Consider the following 17,838-nt stretch of genomic DNA (forward strand, 5'->3'; position numbering starts at 1 on the left):
AATAAGTATGTCTCAGGGAACTGTCAATATTCTATTTGTCTTGAAAAGGCAGTAATTTGACTACTGTGAATTCACTAGAGATGGGATTTATATCATAAGGTGCCTGTTCAACAGATTGCTTTTATGTGGAGTAATTAATTAATTAAAGTCAGTTATATCATATCACTCTGGGAAAGAACAGAATACTTAACAGGAAAAAAATATCTCTGAATTCATTTTTGCTTTGCTTATCAGCAGATGTTGTAGAGAACAATTCGTTATCTAGTAATTAAATTTGAGAAGGAATATCTATATACGCATATTTATTCTGCTCCCTCTGTCACTAGTATTATCATGATTCAGATGAATTATTTTGGTATTAACAGAAACTAATGTACCTAGGACTTAATCACAAGTATGAGTTGGTTTTTTTATTAAACACTGTTCATAACTCATAACAAAAGCAAAAGCAAATAGTTTTAACATAAAGCTAGATAAAGAAACTTTTCATTTTCAATATCTATAAATCCCATTAGTGCATTTCTCACATAGCACCACATTCTAAGGTAATATGGCAGTCCATTGTCAAATTCTAGAGGTGTTTTACAGCTACGTGGAAGGAGGTGGGGTGTAGCACATGCTTTGCATTTTCCAGTGCCAAACTGGATAGGCCTCTTTCCTGAAAAAAGTTAGGGACAGTATGCAAAATGAGGCTGGAGTGGAGAAGAGTGATATCCCACCAAGAATGACTCCTAACCAAGATGACAATGCAATGGATTGAAACAAACTGCATGCTGAACTGGTTCTACTGTTCAAAATATGTATAATTAAGTTCTTAATATTATGTCCCAAATCAGTGACATCACTAGATGTGGTGACACCCAATGTGGGGGACTGCTGTAGGGGATGGATGGTGGTGGCCTGCCCTCCTGCTCCTTTGTTCACCTGCCACCTTCCATTGTTGCTGACACCGCCCCGACTCCCTCCACAGGGAGACAGCTAGGCCAGTGATGGAGCCACAAGGGCGCACTTGTCCCTTCACCACAACAGGAGGGGGGCCCAACTGGGTGTCACCCCTTCTCTGAGGTGTCCCCTGGTGTGGGCTGCACCCTTTCACCACCCACTGATAACACTGCCCCCTCCATCCGATTGCACTATATGTTTTAATAAATATCAGGACAAATTTAATATATTCAAAGTTTCATATTGAGAATAAAGTTGTTCAACCTCAAGCGACATAAACAAGTCCTTTGCCACCATCATCATGAACTGCTAAATACCTACCGAAACAATTCTGATACCAAAAGAGGAAACTGCATCAACATGGCTGCCAATGGATTTCATGCTTACTCTAATGACATATATCCTTTCAGTGGTGAAAAACGCTTAATGGCTGGCTCCTTCTTCAGCTTGCTAATGCCCAGCAATGTTACAATGCTGGACAGTTTCTTTCACCAGTTTCTATTTCTGTTGCATTCAAAAGAGTGCCTATTCGCCATAAATAAATACAGAACAAGGGAAATTGATCAGAAAGGTGAAAAATAGCTTGATTGAGGTTTTGCAGAAATTTCTTCTTTTCTTCATCGCAGGCAGAACTGGGAAGGTTTTGCTGTTCTGTCTCAGTTTCAAGAAGCTGTTCTAAAATTCTACACGGAAAGAAAATATTTTCATATTGTATACTCTGCTTGGCTTGAATCTAGGAAGAAAAGAAAACCAAGATACTGTTTTTAGTATAAAATACTGTTGCTTGGATGAAAGGTAAGAAACTTAAGGCCAGTTCAAACATGCATTCACATGACTTGATTTTCACATTACTCAGTATGTGATGACTCAAAGTTGCATGTGTGAACAGATTGCATGGGAAAAAACATTGTGTCTGAGGTGATAATGAATTCTATCTGTGGTGTTTGATCTATGATGGCTTATTCACAGATGCAAGTAACCACTCAATGTTCCAGTAATCACCAAGTGATAAACATACATAGATGAAACAGTTCTTAGAAAATTTACTCTCCACATAGGAGGCATACTTTTTTTTAAAGAAAATGATTCACAATGGATACATTACAATATTCTTTTAGTGTAAGTCTCTTTTAGTATAAGAGACTGACAAGTCCCACAGAATTATAGAAAAACAACATGGATGTACCAGAGTATCTTCATAATGTTAATCATTTAGACAAAGGGTAGAGAATTATGTAGAGATTTTATAATGTCATACTTATGGTGCATCTACATTGTAGAAATAATGCAGTATGACATCACTAACTGCTATAGCTCTATCCTACAGAATCCTGGGATTTGTAGTTTTGTGAGGCCCCAGCACTCTTTGGCAGAGAAGGCTAAAAACTTTGTAAAAGTACAAATCCCAGGATTCTACAGGATACTTTTAAAGTGGTGTCAAACTACATTATTTCTACAGTGTACATCCACCCTTAAGGGTGTTTGTATCTTTTTGTCCAAATTTGATATTCCTGGGAAAGTGTATTCAAATATTATCACTTGCAACTGTTCTGATAATGATTTGTTTTGCACGTGACTGGATCTTGGAAGTACCAAATTACAAGGAATGCAGTTGTAGGAAACAAGTTGCTTTTTTTTTTTAACAAGGGTAGAACAAAGTCACATGAACAAGTGGGAATGAAGTCCCTTTACTGGTGTAATGAGTAATGTCTTCCATTTAGCTTTCAAAGTTATGATCAAAATGCATCTTTGGAAGTATATGAGCATTTCAAAAAGGTTTTATGCCATTCTATTGTTTACCCCTAAGGGTTTTTAAGTAACTAAAAGTAACAGGCAATATACCAACTGATGCCATGAATTACCTTTTAAAACACTGGAAGAGCACTGACAATAAATTACTATTCAGCCACTATAATGAATAACAGAAATCAATTACTTTTTTCAAACCTGTGCTTAATGCTGAGATGAGACTGCTGTTATCATTTTGTTTCTTATCCTATAGTTGACATTCTTTCAGATCAAGTCTACCATGTGTTTAGACAAGAGATGTCATTGATAACTGGTTTGCTTCCTCATTTTGATGAATCCCTTACAATTTCCCACTAAAGTTTTATCTGTTTGCACTGCCTAGCGGAGAAGTGGGTTTATGCATTCTTGCCTTGCACGTCATGCTCACAACTATCCTGTCTCTTATTAACTCCTCTTTTATTGTTCCATAGTCACACTGTTCAGCAGTGATAAAAGCTTCTGCAGTTTCCCCTTGCTCCAGGCATCTCCTATTAAATGTTGCTCTTTCATATATAACACTTGCTCTCCCTACAAAACGGTTATCAAAAGCTTCTTTCACTTCCCTAGAATCTTTACTGTCTTCTGCAGTGAGGTACCCTGTTGCAAAAGTGAAAGCATTTAACGATTTCTCCATAATCCCTGATGCCATTCTATTACTGTCAAACTTCCTAGTGAGCCAGATGCTTAAATTTTGAAAATCCAGAGTTGTTATTTTTTTGGCGGGGGCAAGTAAAGTGTCCCCTCCCAAAAAAGTGGAAGTGGAACCATTTCCATAGTTTTTTGTGGATTTTTCAAGCTATGTGACCATGTTCTGGAAGAGTTTCTTTCCTGACATTTCGCCAACATCTGAAGATGCCAGCCAGAGATGCTGGTGAAACGTCAGGAAGAAACTCTTCTAGAACACCGCCACATAGCCTGAAAAACCTACAAAAAAACTATGGATGCCAGCCATGAAAGCCTTTGACTTCACATTGGAACCATTTCTGTTATTGGATCAGTACTTTACAAATGGATGTATCTTAATTCTCACTTGGCTCTCTCATTATTGCAGGGTCTCGTGTCTTCTCTTCCTATGAATTTTTAATACGCACAAGGATCTTATAGAACCTTTGAGACTAGATGTGTAGAAGAAATTGTAGTATAAGCTTTCATGAACTTGGTCTACTTCACTTTTAGTGTTTCTCCCTTCCACTACTTTGCCTGATTTAAATATCCTGCTTCCAGTGTCCCCCAGTCTTTTTGTTTTCTAGTTACTCTTCTTGCTGCCTGAGTGTGTTGTTCCCACCTTCAGTTTTCCTTGGTGGGGAAAAATATTAGGCATCAAGAGCCCTGTTGAAAAAGAAACTGAAGTATCACCTCTACCTACTCCGGATAGTGCCTCTCCTACACTGAACCCCACTGTTTCCTCTTTAACACATATGCATAACAGTAGCATAACATCAGCACACTTGTTGGAATCAGCAAGGAGAATCCCTTTGCCCTAAATAAGGTAGGCAACCTCTTTTTTCTTTTTTCTTTTTTCTTTTTTACTTGTTCTCACCTTTTTTCTCAAATGGACTAAATCGTATTGTTGCTCCGGAGTAGAAAAGACCTACTGAATCAATGAGATTCACCTACATGTTGACCCACAACAGTCAGCCCTCCACATCTGTGGCTTTGACTTTTGCAGATTTGATTATCTGAGGATTTGATTAATATGTTCTCACTAGGAATCACTAGGTCCTTCAGAGAAATTCTGTGGGATGATGATCATAGAGCTGTTCTGGAGGACCTAGAGATTCTTAGCAGAAAAAAACTTCTCCAGGTATTTTTAGGCCCTCTAGATATTTTTAAGTCCTCATGATTCTATGGTCAAATTATAGCAGATGTTGACCACAGAGTATGCTGGAGGACCAAGAGATTCCTAGAGAAGAGTGTCTTTTATTTGTAGTTTTTCCACATTCACAGAGGTCCTGTGCCCCCAACTCCAGCAAATGTGGAGGGCCTACTTTATTCAACATTTGACTGAATTAGTCCTACTCTAGTCAGGGCTCACCACCAGGAGTCAGCCAGAATATGCAGAGCTCAGCACAAGTGCTATTGTTGATGGCAATCTTTGAAGTGCTCTTCTGACTCTCTTCTCATTTGTTTGGAACTTGCATCAGGATTTTCTGCCTGTTCATATTTAAAGTACTGCTCAGTACAGTAACAATTAAATTGATGATGATGATGATGATGATGATGATGATGATGATGATGAATGATTGAGTCCTTTACCTCTTCAAGGATGTTCAGTCAACATCTAACTATATCACTCATTGTTACAGACAGTCCTTGAAACAAAGGCATAACTAAGAACTTAAGGGGATGCGGTGGCTTAGTGGTTAAGATTCCAGTTCTGATGACTGGAAGATTGGAAGGATGGCAGGTTAAGGCCTGAGTGCTGCATGATAAGGTGAGCTCCTATCACTAGTCCTAGCATCTGCCAACCTAGCAGTCTGAAAGCATGCAAATGCAAATAGATGAACAGGTACCACTTTGGTGGGAAGGTAACAGTGTTCAGTGAAGTCATGCTTGCCACATGACCACCAGAGTCTCCTTCAGACAATGCTGGCTCTTTGGCTTAGTAACGGAGCTGAGCGCCACCTCCTACAGTTGGTTAGGACTAAATATTCATGTCAAGGGACTACCTTTACCTTTTTAGGCACTTAAGACATAACACACAACACAATCACACACATTTTGTTCTCCAAAGTTTTGAATTTTTAAAACCAAGTGTAATGTCAGGAAGCTAAACATTTGAGCCCAAAACAAAACAAAACAAAATAAAACAAAACAAAACCCTGGCTTAACTCTTTCTTCGGAAGCTTAAAATGAAATTCAGCACCGTGTTAATGAAAATATATGGGTACTGCTCTGATAGTTTGAACGAACTGGTTATTTTCTACACCCAAAGATACCTTATGCTACACCACAATTGCTACTATAAAAAAGTGAGAAACACTGGTTTGGGCAATAACCATATCATCTTGGTTGCCTAAGTTGCAAATGAAATACTAAATTAATGCTGAAATTTGGGAAATGTTCAAACAAGGTTTTTTGATATGATTTCCTTTGATGTATAACATCAATGGGTTTTCTACTTTACTAGGCAACAGCATTAACATTTATGCAGTATATGTGCATGTACAGAGAAGTGAGGGTCCGGGAAAAAACAGAAATTTGATCTGCATGTCTGTTTGTATGTGGGTATATTACAATATTTGTCATAAAATAACAATTAAACATATTGTTACCTTAAAAGGTAGGGGGCATTGCCCCTCCCCTTGCAATGACAGTGTCTCCTTGAAATTTGGGGAAATTGTAGCTCAAAGGAGGCCTGTGAGAGGAGGGTAACTTTGGGGAGTTTTTTCACCCATGTATACTGGCAATAACTGCAGAGAGTGCTCCAGTTTCAGTAAATAAGGTGTTTTACTGGGTGTATGCAGTGTTTTATTGGGTACAAGTGTTTTACTGGGTAGAAGTGTGCATGCAGACATACAAGAACTGAGGCAACGTTAAATAACATACAAGGATATCAGAAAGAAAGGTGAGGAAGGTTGGATAGAGAGAAGTTAGGCGTCAGAGAGATAATTATTGTTCCTGCATAGAGGTCCATGAAAAATGTAAAGGGGCTCAGACTGCATTGAGGGTTACAAAGGAGGAGTCATGGTCTGTGAACAATGTGGCTAGAGTTAGGGCAGATTTTTACCCCATTTCATATCCTTAAAATAATAAGCCCTGTTATTTTAAATGGATGATTGGGCATGCTGTTATGCAGCCATTTCTTTTGTTGTCTGTGCATTTGTCCTGCATTTTTTGGTATCTGTGGGGTGGTTCAGAATGGATCCCTCACAGATTAGAAGGGATGACTGAATTTGCAAGCTACACCTGACCCATATTATACATGAGGGATGTGCATACTGTGGTCCCTGGGCTGTAGGTGGCCCTTGGACCCCTAAAATGTGGTTTCTGGGACTCCTTAAAATGCCTCCCAGATCCATTCCCAAAATTTATTTTTTGGGACAATTTTGGGGCAGTTTTGGGGAACAAAATCTCCCCAAATCATTTAGAAATGAAAAGATTGCTTCCCCTAAACCCCAAATCTTCAAACAAACAAAACAAAAAACAAACTCAAATGGAAAAACAGTGTAATAACATCATGAATGCTGGCCAGAATTGATGTCACATCACTTTGGATGCACCAAATCCTATTAGTACAGCTTGCTGGGCACGCACAAGGAGGAAAAATTGCCCCCACCACCAATGCTACATGTTAAGGTCTGAGCATATTCAATTCATAACTGAATGCTGCCTCCTAGCATGGTGCCTTCTCTTTATTACAGCATCATAATCTCTAAGCACTTAAAACTAAGATGGAGACACAATATATGCAGCACTAGCATGGTGTAGTGGTTTGAGTGTTGGACTACAACTCCGGAGACCAGGGTTCGATTCCCAGCTTGGTCTCTCAGCCTCAGGGGAAGGAATGGCAATCCTCCTCTGAACAAATCTTGCCAAGAAAACCCCATGGTAAGTCCATTTTAGAGTCACTATAAGTTGGAAATGACTTAAAGGCACACAACAACAACAACATACAGTGGTACCCCGGGATACGAATGCGCCGCCTTACGAAATTTCTGGGTTACGAAAAAAATCCATTTAAAAAAACTGTTCCGGGTTACGAAGGTTTTTTCGGCTTACAAAAAAATTTTTGGTGCTTTTCGGCGCTATTTCACACGAAATCGCGGCTTTTCCCCATTAGCGCCTATGGGTTTTTCGGCTTGCGAAGTATTTCGGGTTACGAAAGCGGCGGCGGAACGAATTAAATTCGTAACCCGGGGTACCACTGTATAAGAAAAAGTTAGCAATGACAAAACCTTGCCTGGAGGCTAACAAATCTTATCAACAGTCTTCATGCTTTGGCATTAACTCATAGCTTTTATTTACTTTTTATGGACCATATATGAGATAGCTCATTCAGAGGCAATGCACGAATTGAGAACACCAATTTTTGTAACATGGAACAGTCCTTGTACTATGATGACTACAGCATATGACTTAGAAATGAATATAGTTATCGGTCAGAAATAGGTGATTGTTCTGATAAATATATTTACTGTATGTTTCTGTTAGAGTTACAGACCTTTGGGACAAGTGAAACAAAACCCAACAAGAACTGAAGGCCACAATATTTCTCTAGAACAGGTCAAAATGAATGAAAGGAAAATTCTGCAACAAGTAACTCATTTTGGGTGAAATATGTACTATGATGATGCCCTCTTCTGATAGAGAAAAATACCTCCTAGAGTAAGGAGAATAAATAAATAACGGAATAGTAAGTTAATATTTTTTGTATCCAAGCACATGAAAGCTAGCCCATCCAAGACAAAAGTAAAAGTGACTGCACAACCACAGACAAAACAGAGGTTAAAATATATATATATTAAAATAGTCAGATTATTATCACAGGTGGTCCAGCTAAGGCATAAAACAAATCTTTTGAAGTAGCATGAAATACAATTTCGAGATGCAGGAGAAGCAAGGTCCATCAAGATGCAATATGAGAAAAAGCACAAAGGCTAACCCTTTACAGTCAAATATAGTATACTAAAATGGTGACTTGCCTAAGGCTACCTGATGACTATACGGCTGAACTGTGATTGTACCTGGATGGGAATAGTTACATTCACAGTTCATGACTATAACTACAATGCTAAATGAACTCTCAAGACAACTGTAAACTGTTTACTCATTTCCTCTGACTGAATCCTGATTTCATGACAGTGGGGTGTCTTTGTAAGACTGAATAATTCAGGAGAAAAAGATTTGTTGAACTCAGTCATTCTGAATGTTGATCATATCAGTGCATCTTTAATCTCCTTTAAGTACTCCCAGTTTAGCTAGTATGAAGAGGAGATCATTAAACTGTCACACTATATACTTTGTGTTTGCAATCTTCAATTCCCACCAGCTAGGTTTCAACAAGCTTTGTTTCCACTTCATTCTAATAACCTTGGAGAAAAAACTAATTTAGGGCTAAATACTTAAAGTCACCAGATCCTGTCTGATCTTGGAAGCTAAGCAGGGTCGTGTCTCATAGGGCATGGTTTCCAGATCCTTTACCATTTTAGTGACCCCCCCTCTGAACACACTCTGGCTTCTCAACATCATTCTTGAATTGTAGTGCCCACAAAGTATTTCGGGTGAGGTCTGACCAAAGCAGAATAGAATGGCACTATTATTTCCCTTGCTCTAGATACTATACTTCTATTGATGCAGCCTAGAATTGCATTGACTATTTAAGCTGTTGTATCATACTGCTGACTCATGTTCAACTTGCTATGTACTAGGATTCCTGGATCCCTTTCACATGCACATTGATTAAATCAATCCATGACAGTGATTTCTGATACCTTCTCAATTCTCAAAATAATTTCCTCCTCCATCCCCAGGTCACATTTGACTTATACATTATTAAACAAATGTTAAAACTGGATCTGCCTATATAAACTGATCCTGGAGGTAGCAGACTGGACTGTACCACTTTTGACTCCAAGATCTGGAATAACCTTTCTGGATTCCCACTTACTTAGCTGGCTATATACACATGTGCCAAAACTGAAGAGACTAGGGCAACCCCTGTTGCAAGAAGCTTAGTGTGGGCATGAGAACCTTATATTATGTATCTGTTGGCTTCCATCAAGGGAGATGTTTGCAAGTCTTCTAATACACATGGTTCTACTGTAAATACTGCACATAGAAGGCTAGGTTAAAGGAGGCTCTATTATTCATAAAATACTTGTCTCCAACTAAGGATTTTTCTACCCTTCCAATTTCCAGTTACATAAGAAAGATAACTTTAACTGAAAGTTACTGGAATAATGCCACTTAATCAAATATCAAAATAGTTTCCTGTAGTTATGCCACTGAGACACCAAGGCAAAAATTAATGTGGTATGTGAAAAACAACTAGTAAATAATGACTTACTAGTCAGTAAGCTTTAAATGTGATAAAGTGCAAATATCTGTTATATTTCAAAGCAAAAGGAGCTTTCGTGCTTGAAAGGAACATACTGTATTTATTTTATTTTTTGTAGCATTGATATAGAACATCTCCACTCTTGGGAAATTGGTTTCAGTGAGTGTTTTTTTCTCCCTTCAGATTAAAGTCACCAAGTAAAAATCTTGGCAAATAAACTGAATTACTGTTTCTTGTTGTTTTTGCTCATTGATTATGAACACTTCATTTCAGAGTTTCTAGATTTTCTCTCTCATAAAAGAACAGGTTTAGACCAATTTTCCATATGATATAGAGAAAGGATTAAATAAGGGAAAGTATCTAGTAAATCTCTCCTGCAGTTTATCAGTCACACTTCAAATACTGTTTTGTCACAATACACATTGTAAGAAATATTGGCTAAGGCAGCCAAGATAACTGTAAACAAAAATGGCAGGATAAATAATAAGGAATAGAATCATGCCAATATCCACACAGTGGCTATCTTTCAAGCCATTTGCCTCATGGCTCTCCAGGATCTGCCCCAAGGACTTCTTTCTATTACTCCATGAGACATCCCTCAAAGGGTAAACTCTTTCCAGGCAGTCATTTATCATGCAAAGTGATAAATTTTGTTCACTACATATTAAGGATATTGTGGGTCAGGCAGTCTGAGGGCTTATTCCTTTTCAGAAATTCTCCTGGGTCACATTCAAGTGGTGGATGCTGCAAAAGGTTACAACCAAATATACTAAGCTATTGTAGTTTAGAGCTCTTGTGACCATAATTAAATCTTAGGAAAGGTGTTTTGACATTTTAAAGTTGGGATGGGGGGGGGGGTTATGAAGATTAGGAAGCCCTCAATTAATAATGCCATGGGTAAAGTGATATGGCCTTCCTGGGATCTCCAGGGAGGATGGATTCTCCCTCAGTGCCTGATGTCCTGGACCTAGCTATACATCTTCTATAGCAGGGGTAGGCAACCTGCGGCCCGCGGGCTGGATGCGGCCCGGCAAGGCCTTGGGACCGGCCCCCGCCCGGTCCTGCCGCCGATTGCCGCCGGAGCCTTTGGCCTCTCGCATGAAGGTGTGGGGCCTTTGGCCTATCAGGAGGAGGCGGGCAAGCGGCAGGCAAGGGGGGAAATTGTCTATAGAAGCCTCAGAAACATGCATTTATATTAACATTTTTTAAAAAATCAGCATTTTTTTTTGCGTGTTCTCCATTTTTTTTAAAAAAATTGTCCTCTATTTGAAAATTTTGTCCCACATTTGTCCCGGTTTATTTATTTAATTATATATTTTTAAAAAAAATATTTAATTATTTATTTTTTGGCTTCGGCCCCCCAGTTGTCTGAGGGACAGCAACCCGCCCCCCGGCTCAAAAAGGTTGCCTACCCCTGTTCTATAGCTTCTGTAGAAGGGAAAGCATTGAGGTTATGAGTGGCTGACCATGAACAGTCAATTGGTTAGACACAGCTGGGAACAACATCATTTGAATCCTGATCTTACAGAGTTCTATCCCAATGCTCAAACTATTACACCACAATTTCTCTCCAATATTAGTATGGTCCTAGACAGACAGACAGATCTTTGGGGATAGAGGCTTTTCAGTTCTTTCACAGTTTGGCAGATTAAGTTATTTTTGAATAACAACATTGATATCATAAACAAGCTGTACCTTAAATGTATACCTCATTAGACATTTCTTGAAACACATGAAATGTCCAGCTTACTTTGGCTGTTATCAACAAAGTACATATTCTCCTTCAGGAGATCTTGTGTACATCAGCCCTGAGATAAGGAAAGGGGCAGGGACAAAAAGGAAGATATATACTGTATAATATACTCGACTGTAAGTCGATCTCATGTATAAGTTGAGGGCAAAGTTTTGGGGCCAAAGTTATAGATTTTGGTATGGCCCATGGATAAGTCCAAGGTAAAACTTTAAGGCTCCTCAGGTCCATGGTGGCTCTTCAGCGTTTCCCCGGCAGTAGACAGAGGCTGTTTCTCTGCTGCAGTGAGGAAGCACCAAAGAGCCCCCTGTTGCAGCCATTCTTTTCCCTTGGAGTGGGGTTAAACAGTCAGAGGCACCCCATGTCTCTTCAATCATGCCAAGAAACCTACTTTTACAGTAGACTTTCCCCAGAATGGAAACTCTTTACTGCTGGCCCACCCACAGTTGTCTGTAGTGGCCAGCTTGTCTTCCTGCAGAGGGTGAGGAGGAGTCGGGGGTGAAAAGTCAGTTGGGAGAGAGCTAAACATAAAAGGAGTTAAAGCAGGGAGGGAAAGAAAGTGTGTGTGTGTGTGTGTATGCTGGACTAGGGAAAGTGGGGAGGAAGGTGTATGTGTTTGTCACTGGATCACCTGTTGCTCCCATAGAAATAAAAATTGTCCTGAATTAGCTCCTATCATTGGAATTACCATCTGAGCTTTATATAAATCCAAACAAGGCTATTGAGGGGGGGTCAGGTTTTGGGCATACATTTCTTGACTTATGAGAGTATTATTATGGTAACCGTTTACTGTCATGATTATTGCATAATCTCCATGGAGACTGATTCTGCCAACAATGAATTGGTACTTGAAAGCTGGAAACACCTTAGAATTTTGTGCCATTCCCAAGAAAAATGTACTTTCTTGATAACACTCACAAGCAAGCTGGAAGTGCAGTGTGTGAAATGTCTAATGAGACATACATGTAAGATGTAGATCTGTCTCGTTTATGCTAATGATCAACCATAGAATGATCCAAACTATAGAAAACAGAAAGAGACGCCTCTGCACCATATATTTTTTAAAAAGCTCCCCTCCAAATACTTTTATCTAGGTTCATGCTAATATTGCAGAGCAGGGCTCCTTCCCACTTGCTGTTTAAATTGATTCCTGATTCGGTCTTGCGCTGTATGGAAGTCAATTCCAAAGGTCCCTCGTTCCCACTATAAAATGGATTTTTTCTTACCCCATTGTAATTGCTTCTTTTGTGGCACATTTGTTGTCTCCCCTTGTGCCGCTTCAAAATGGGAGGAGGAGGAGGAGGAGGGAGAGAACCCCTTTGCTCCTGCCTCTCAAAACCTGGACCCCTTGGTTTGACCCCTTTGGCTGTGACCCACTGAGGGTGGTCAGCTAAGCGGTGGTCAGCCCCTCTACTACCAGGGAGAAATCCTCCTGCCGATGTGCGCACCTTCTGGGGCAGAGTAGGAGGGGGACGGGGGGGGGGAGGCCAGAGGAACATTTGGCTCAAGCTCTCCCCTTCTCTGCCTCGGCTGCTTTAAGTCACCTCCTGAATCACCTGACCCCCTCAGCAGGAATCTTATGCTTGGGGCCTCCCTCATGCCCCCCTTTCCCATCTCCACCAGTCCCTGATGGCTGGCCAGGGACTCTCTACATAAGCACAGCTGTGCTGCCCTGCCTGCCATCCTTGAGGAGGAGAAGGAAGCAGAAGGGGACTAAAAAGGTAGTTGGGCCGGGGGAGGAGCGGGAGAGTGGGAGCAGGGGTCCCTGTCGTGGCGGAGAGGAAGGGATGGCGCTTGTGGAGAGCCCTGGGGGCTCCTATGTGAGAAGGGAGGAGGTAATATCCGCTTCCAGCCCCCCGAGGCTCCCTCTTCATGGGGCCTCCCTCACCCTGCCCGCTTCCCCGTCTCCACCGTCCCTGATGGGCTGGCGGGGGCTTGCTTGGGTGCTTTTCTTCTGCTAAAAGAAGGACCTGGAGGAGGAGGGGACACGTTTTTATTTTTTAAAAATAAAGTAATCAATAAATCGATAGAATGGTCAGTAGTGCGTGACTAATCTATCAATTTATCGATTACTTTTATTTATAAAAAAGCACCCAAAATAAAAAGGCAGCAGTGGGGAGGTGACATCTCTGAGGAGGACGGTAAACACCCCTCTGCCATTTACCTCTCCTCAGATGAATAAATTCTGATCTGTTGTTCCACTTTTGCGCTTCAGAATCCATTCTTCGAAAAGAACCACTATATAACTTACTGTCAGAAAAAAAATTGGTTTTTTTTTTTGCGTTTGCCCACTTTGTTGCAACAGAAATCGATCAATTGTGAGAACGACGGTATATAAGCCGATCAGCGATTCGCTGAAATAGTGTGTGACCGAGCTTGCACCAAAGTTTTTTTTTAAAGCCCCTCGAATACTTTTATCTGAGCCAGTGTGGTATAATGGTTTGAATGGTGGACTAGAGCTATGTAAGATCAGGGTTCACATCCCTGCTGGATATGGAAACTCACTGCATGGTCTTGGAAAGTTCACACTCTTTCAGTCTCAGAGGAAGCAACAGCAAACTCCCTCTGAACAAATCTTGCTGGAAAACCCAGTATTAGATTTGCTTTGTTGAAAACAACTTGGGGCAAGCACACAACAACAACTAATTGCCATATTAATGTACATGTATGTTGACGATAATTTATTAGGGATTTTATACTTTGTGCATCCTTTGAAATGAAGAGGATGCCAATTCTCTCTTATGGAGATCAAATTTCCTGCAAGCGTAATTCAATTTCTAATGATGAATAGAATATTCACAAACTGTATTGTGGTTTTGCCTAAAACAGAATTTTTCTTCCTCTCTTTTACAAAGCACTTTGATATTACCCTTAGTTTTTCATGCCACAGAATCACCACTGAACTAAGTGAAAAACAGTATCAGCTTTTGCACAGGGACAGATTCTTCCCGAGCTATAATAGTATATTCAGATATAAGCATATGGCCATTCTGTTTTCCCTCAGGCGACAGTGTATCTGTTTGATAAGAAATGGTACATGGCAAGGGGCAATCTGACTAGAGCATAAAGCCTACAAAGTTGAGCTGAAAATAATCATGTATTGACAATATCCGACCAAACTTTCACTCTGTTGAGACACAGTATGTCACTATGGATGTTTTATAACTCATGTTCACACCCAATGTCCCCACCCTTTATGAACTGACATCAGCTTGTTCTTGGCTATGAAGACTGATATTAAAAAACAGAATAAAATGAAATATTGGGATTCTCTCCTCCCTCCCTCACAAACCTGGAATGTTTTACAATATTGCCAATCCGACCTATCTCTCCCCTCTACTGCCAAGATCCTGGTTCATGCCCTAGTGTCTCACGACTCGATTACTGAACTCCTCCTGGCTGGGCTTCCTCTTCTCACCTCCGTCCTTTAATCTCTGTCCAGCATTCGCTGCACGCATTATCACATCCACCGCTCTGACCACATCTCTCCTGTGTTGGCATCCCTTCACTGGCTCCCCCTCCCTTTCCGCATCAGTATAAGCTCCTGCTGTCGACATTTAAGCCCTCCATGGACTGGCCCCTCTTACTATCAGACCTCTTTCTCCTCACCTTCCCACCAGGGCCCTCCGTTCTGGAGTCGGTCTGCTGTCCCAGCCCGGATTTCCTCTGCCCCCACCCGGATGCCCCTTTTCACTTGCTGCCCCCCACTCCTGGACCTTCTTCCCCCACAAGCAAGAGCCATCACTTCTTTAACCAGCTTCAAAAGGAGTTGAAAACCATCCTGTTCAGAGAAGCTTCCCAGGATTGCATATTGTTGCTTACTATTTGTGTTCTTTTGGTGCCTGTTTATCAAACCATTTCCTGTATTGCAGTACTTGTAGTATTATCCTACTTGAGAGTATGATTTCCCTGGAAAATGAAACCATCCATTATGAAGCCAAGCCCTCCCTCCAGTCCATCTGCCTTGGTCCAGGCCGGAGGTAGGGGAACTGCTGGACTCTTACCCTTTCCCTCCACACTCCCTTCTCCTTCGTGTCATGTCTTTTAGATGTGTAGCCGAGGGCAGGGATCCGTCTAACTAAAAAGATTGCATGTACAGCGCTGTGTAAACTTACAGCGCTTCATAAATAAAGGTTAAAATAATTATAATAATAAAATTAATATATAATAATAATAATTTTGTTTTTGCTGAACCTAGACAAATACTATGTAACCTGTACATACTTTTTAATGTGAAATTCTGCAAACTATGTAGAAGTATAACTTTATTTTCTGAGTTCCCTGCAAGCAACACATGAGAAATATGAAGAGGAAATGACCATTTCTCTTTCATGAATTTAGATTTTAAAGATCTCTTTAAAACACAGCAAATCTAATTTAGAAAGGCACAGCTAGGCAGGACAAAGATGTAAACTTTACATTGCTGATTGGACTAAGAATTTATAGACCAAACATTCTGCATTTTATAGGGAGAATATTGGAGAGTAGGAGATGAAAAATCTATTCCATACATTTAATTCTTAAGAAATATATCAAATCTTAAAAATAATGTAATCTTCAACAGTGATTATGGAAAAAATTCTGTGTCACAAAACTGAAACATGAAACTTGTCTCTTAAATTAAAGCAAATATTGGAGGTAGATTTTTATTCTTATTTAGGCTAAAGTCCTACATACACTTACTTTGGAATAAGCCTCACAAATTATATGTGATCAATTTCTGAGGGGTGAAGCAGACCGGCAGCTTGGAGTGTCCTGCGGCCACTCCAGCCCCAATTGGCCCCCAATCAGTGTGGGACCATGGTGAACAGAGGGCTTGTTCTGAAAGCAGGCCACCACCGTGGTCCTGAACAGGACGCCAGGAGGAGTGGCTTTTTGCTGCTCCTTTTTATGCTGGCTTTTCCTTTATCCACACGGCTTCAAGCCACTCTGGGGGCATACGTTGTCTGGGCACCCCACTAAGCAGCTGGAAGCTGCTTTATTTGGCCCATCTGCTTCAGACCTGGGAGAACAAAAAGCACAGATTTGCATCATTAAAGTTTATTTAAGACAGAGATATTGCATAAAGTGGCCCACAGAATGAAAGTGTAGGCCCCATTGAAAGTATAACTGACTTTGGAGGATAGAGGGGAGGGGAAAGTAATGTAGCAGTACCTTTATTTTAGCATGAGCTTTCATAGATTTAAACCCACTTCTTCAGATGCAGTACAGAGTACAGTTGGCCCTTCCTTTTGTCTTTGACTATTGCCGATTTGATTAGTCATGGATTTATTTAGTATGTTTTCTTTTGGAATTTCTAGAACCTCTAGCATAGGTCAGCTGGAAGCTGACCATAGAGTCACACAGGAGGACCTAGAAATTCCTAGAGAAAACACTTCTTTAGACATTTGCAGTCCTCCAGAATGATTCTATGGTCAACCTCTTGTTGCAGTTCACAACAGATTTGTGTTTGAAAACCTAGAAATTCCTAGACAGGTGTTCTTTCAAGTTAAAAAAAAAGGAGTTTTATTTTTTTTAATTTTTATTTTATTCCACTTCACAGGCAACCTGTGCCTCTTTCGCCAGCAAATGTGGAGGGCCACTATACTGGCATTTCTTGCGCCAAGTATGGTAAAAGTTTTTCTTTTAAAATTTTGAGCATTACTTTGCTTGTATGGGAGATTAATGCAATAGTCCAATAGTTACTAGAGTTTCTAGTGTCTCCTTTCTTGGAGAGTGGAATGTACATTGAAGGTGTCCCATCTGTATATTGAAGGTGTCTCATTGTTCTGTTTTCCACATGTGTTGGTAGGTGATGGCGATGATGATGATGATGATAATGATTATGATGATTTTGAACTGAATGGATTATACCTCTATAGCTTGAAACAGTTTATCAGTATGACATCTGCTCCTTGTGATTTATTGCTTGGAAATGCTTTGAGAGCCTTTCTTACTTCACTTTTAAAAACTGTGGGTTCATCTTCAAATGGTTCTCCCTTTAAGGAATCTGTCATCCTTTCATTTCTTTTATTCAGACAACTGAATAAATAACTTCAAACAACTTTTATTTTTAACTGACTGCATAGTGTGTTTCCCTGTTGGTCATACAGCATTCCTATTCTTGGTTTTAATTTTTTTAAATTTTTTGGATCCTGTGGAAGAAACCTTTCCTACCATTTTGTTGTCTTTGTCTGTTTCTCTGCTTTAATTATTAAAACAGTACTGTGATGAAGTATACTGAGGCCTATGAAAGCTTATGCTGTCAAAATAGGTCTTTGTTACATTGTAAGATAGCACCTAGCCCTCCTCAAGGTTAGGATCTCAGGTATAGATATCAGTCTAGCCTCTTCACACCGAGTTGGCCCCCAGTCTGCTC

The 17,838-nt window shown here is 40.2% G+C and overlaps 1 protein-coding gene across 3 annotated transcripts in view; it reads right to left on the bottom strand.

Moving 5' to 3' along the window:
• Window positions 1-424: 424 nt before the first annotated feature.
• Window positions 425-17,838, bottom strand: part of MEI4 (meiotic double-stranded break formation protein 4) — a 92,633-nt gene continuing 75,219 nt past the window's right edge. For all 3 annotated transcript variants that reach the window (XM_042446563.1, XM_042446555.1, XM_042446573.1), the window contains exon 5: window positions 425-1,675. In XM_042446563.1, coding sequence (XP_042302497.1) covers window positions 1,409-1,675 — 267 coding nt within the window. In that variant the 3' untranslated portion in view covers window positions 425-1,408. The remainder of the gene's footprint in view (window positions 1,676-17,838) is intronic.

Source organism: Sceloporus undulatus, chromosome 1, assembly GCF_019175285.1.
Source record: "Sceloporus undulatus isolate JIND9_A2432 ecotype Alabama chromosome 1, SceUnd_v1.1, whole genome shotgun sequence".
In the NCBI taxonomy this organism is placed as follows: domain Eukaryota; kingdom Metazoa; phylum Chordata; class Lepidosauria; order Squamata; family Phrynosomatidae; genus Sceloporus; species Sceloporus undulatus.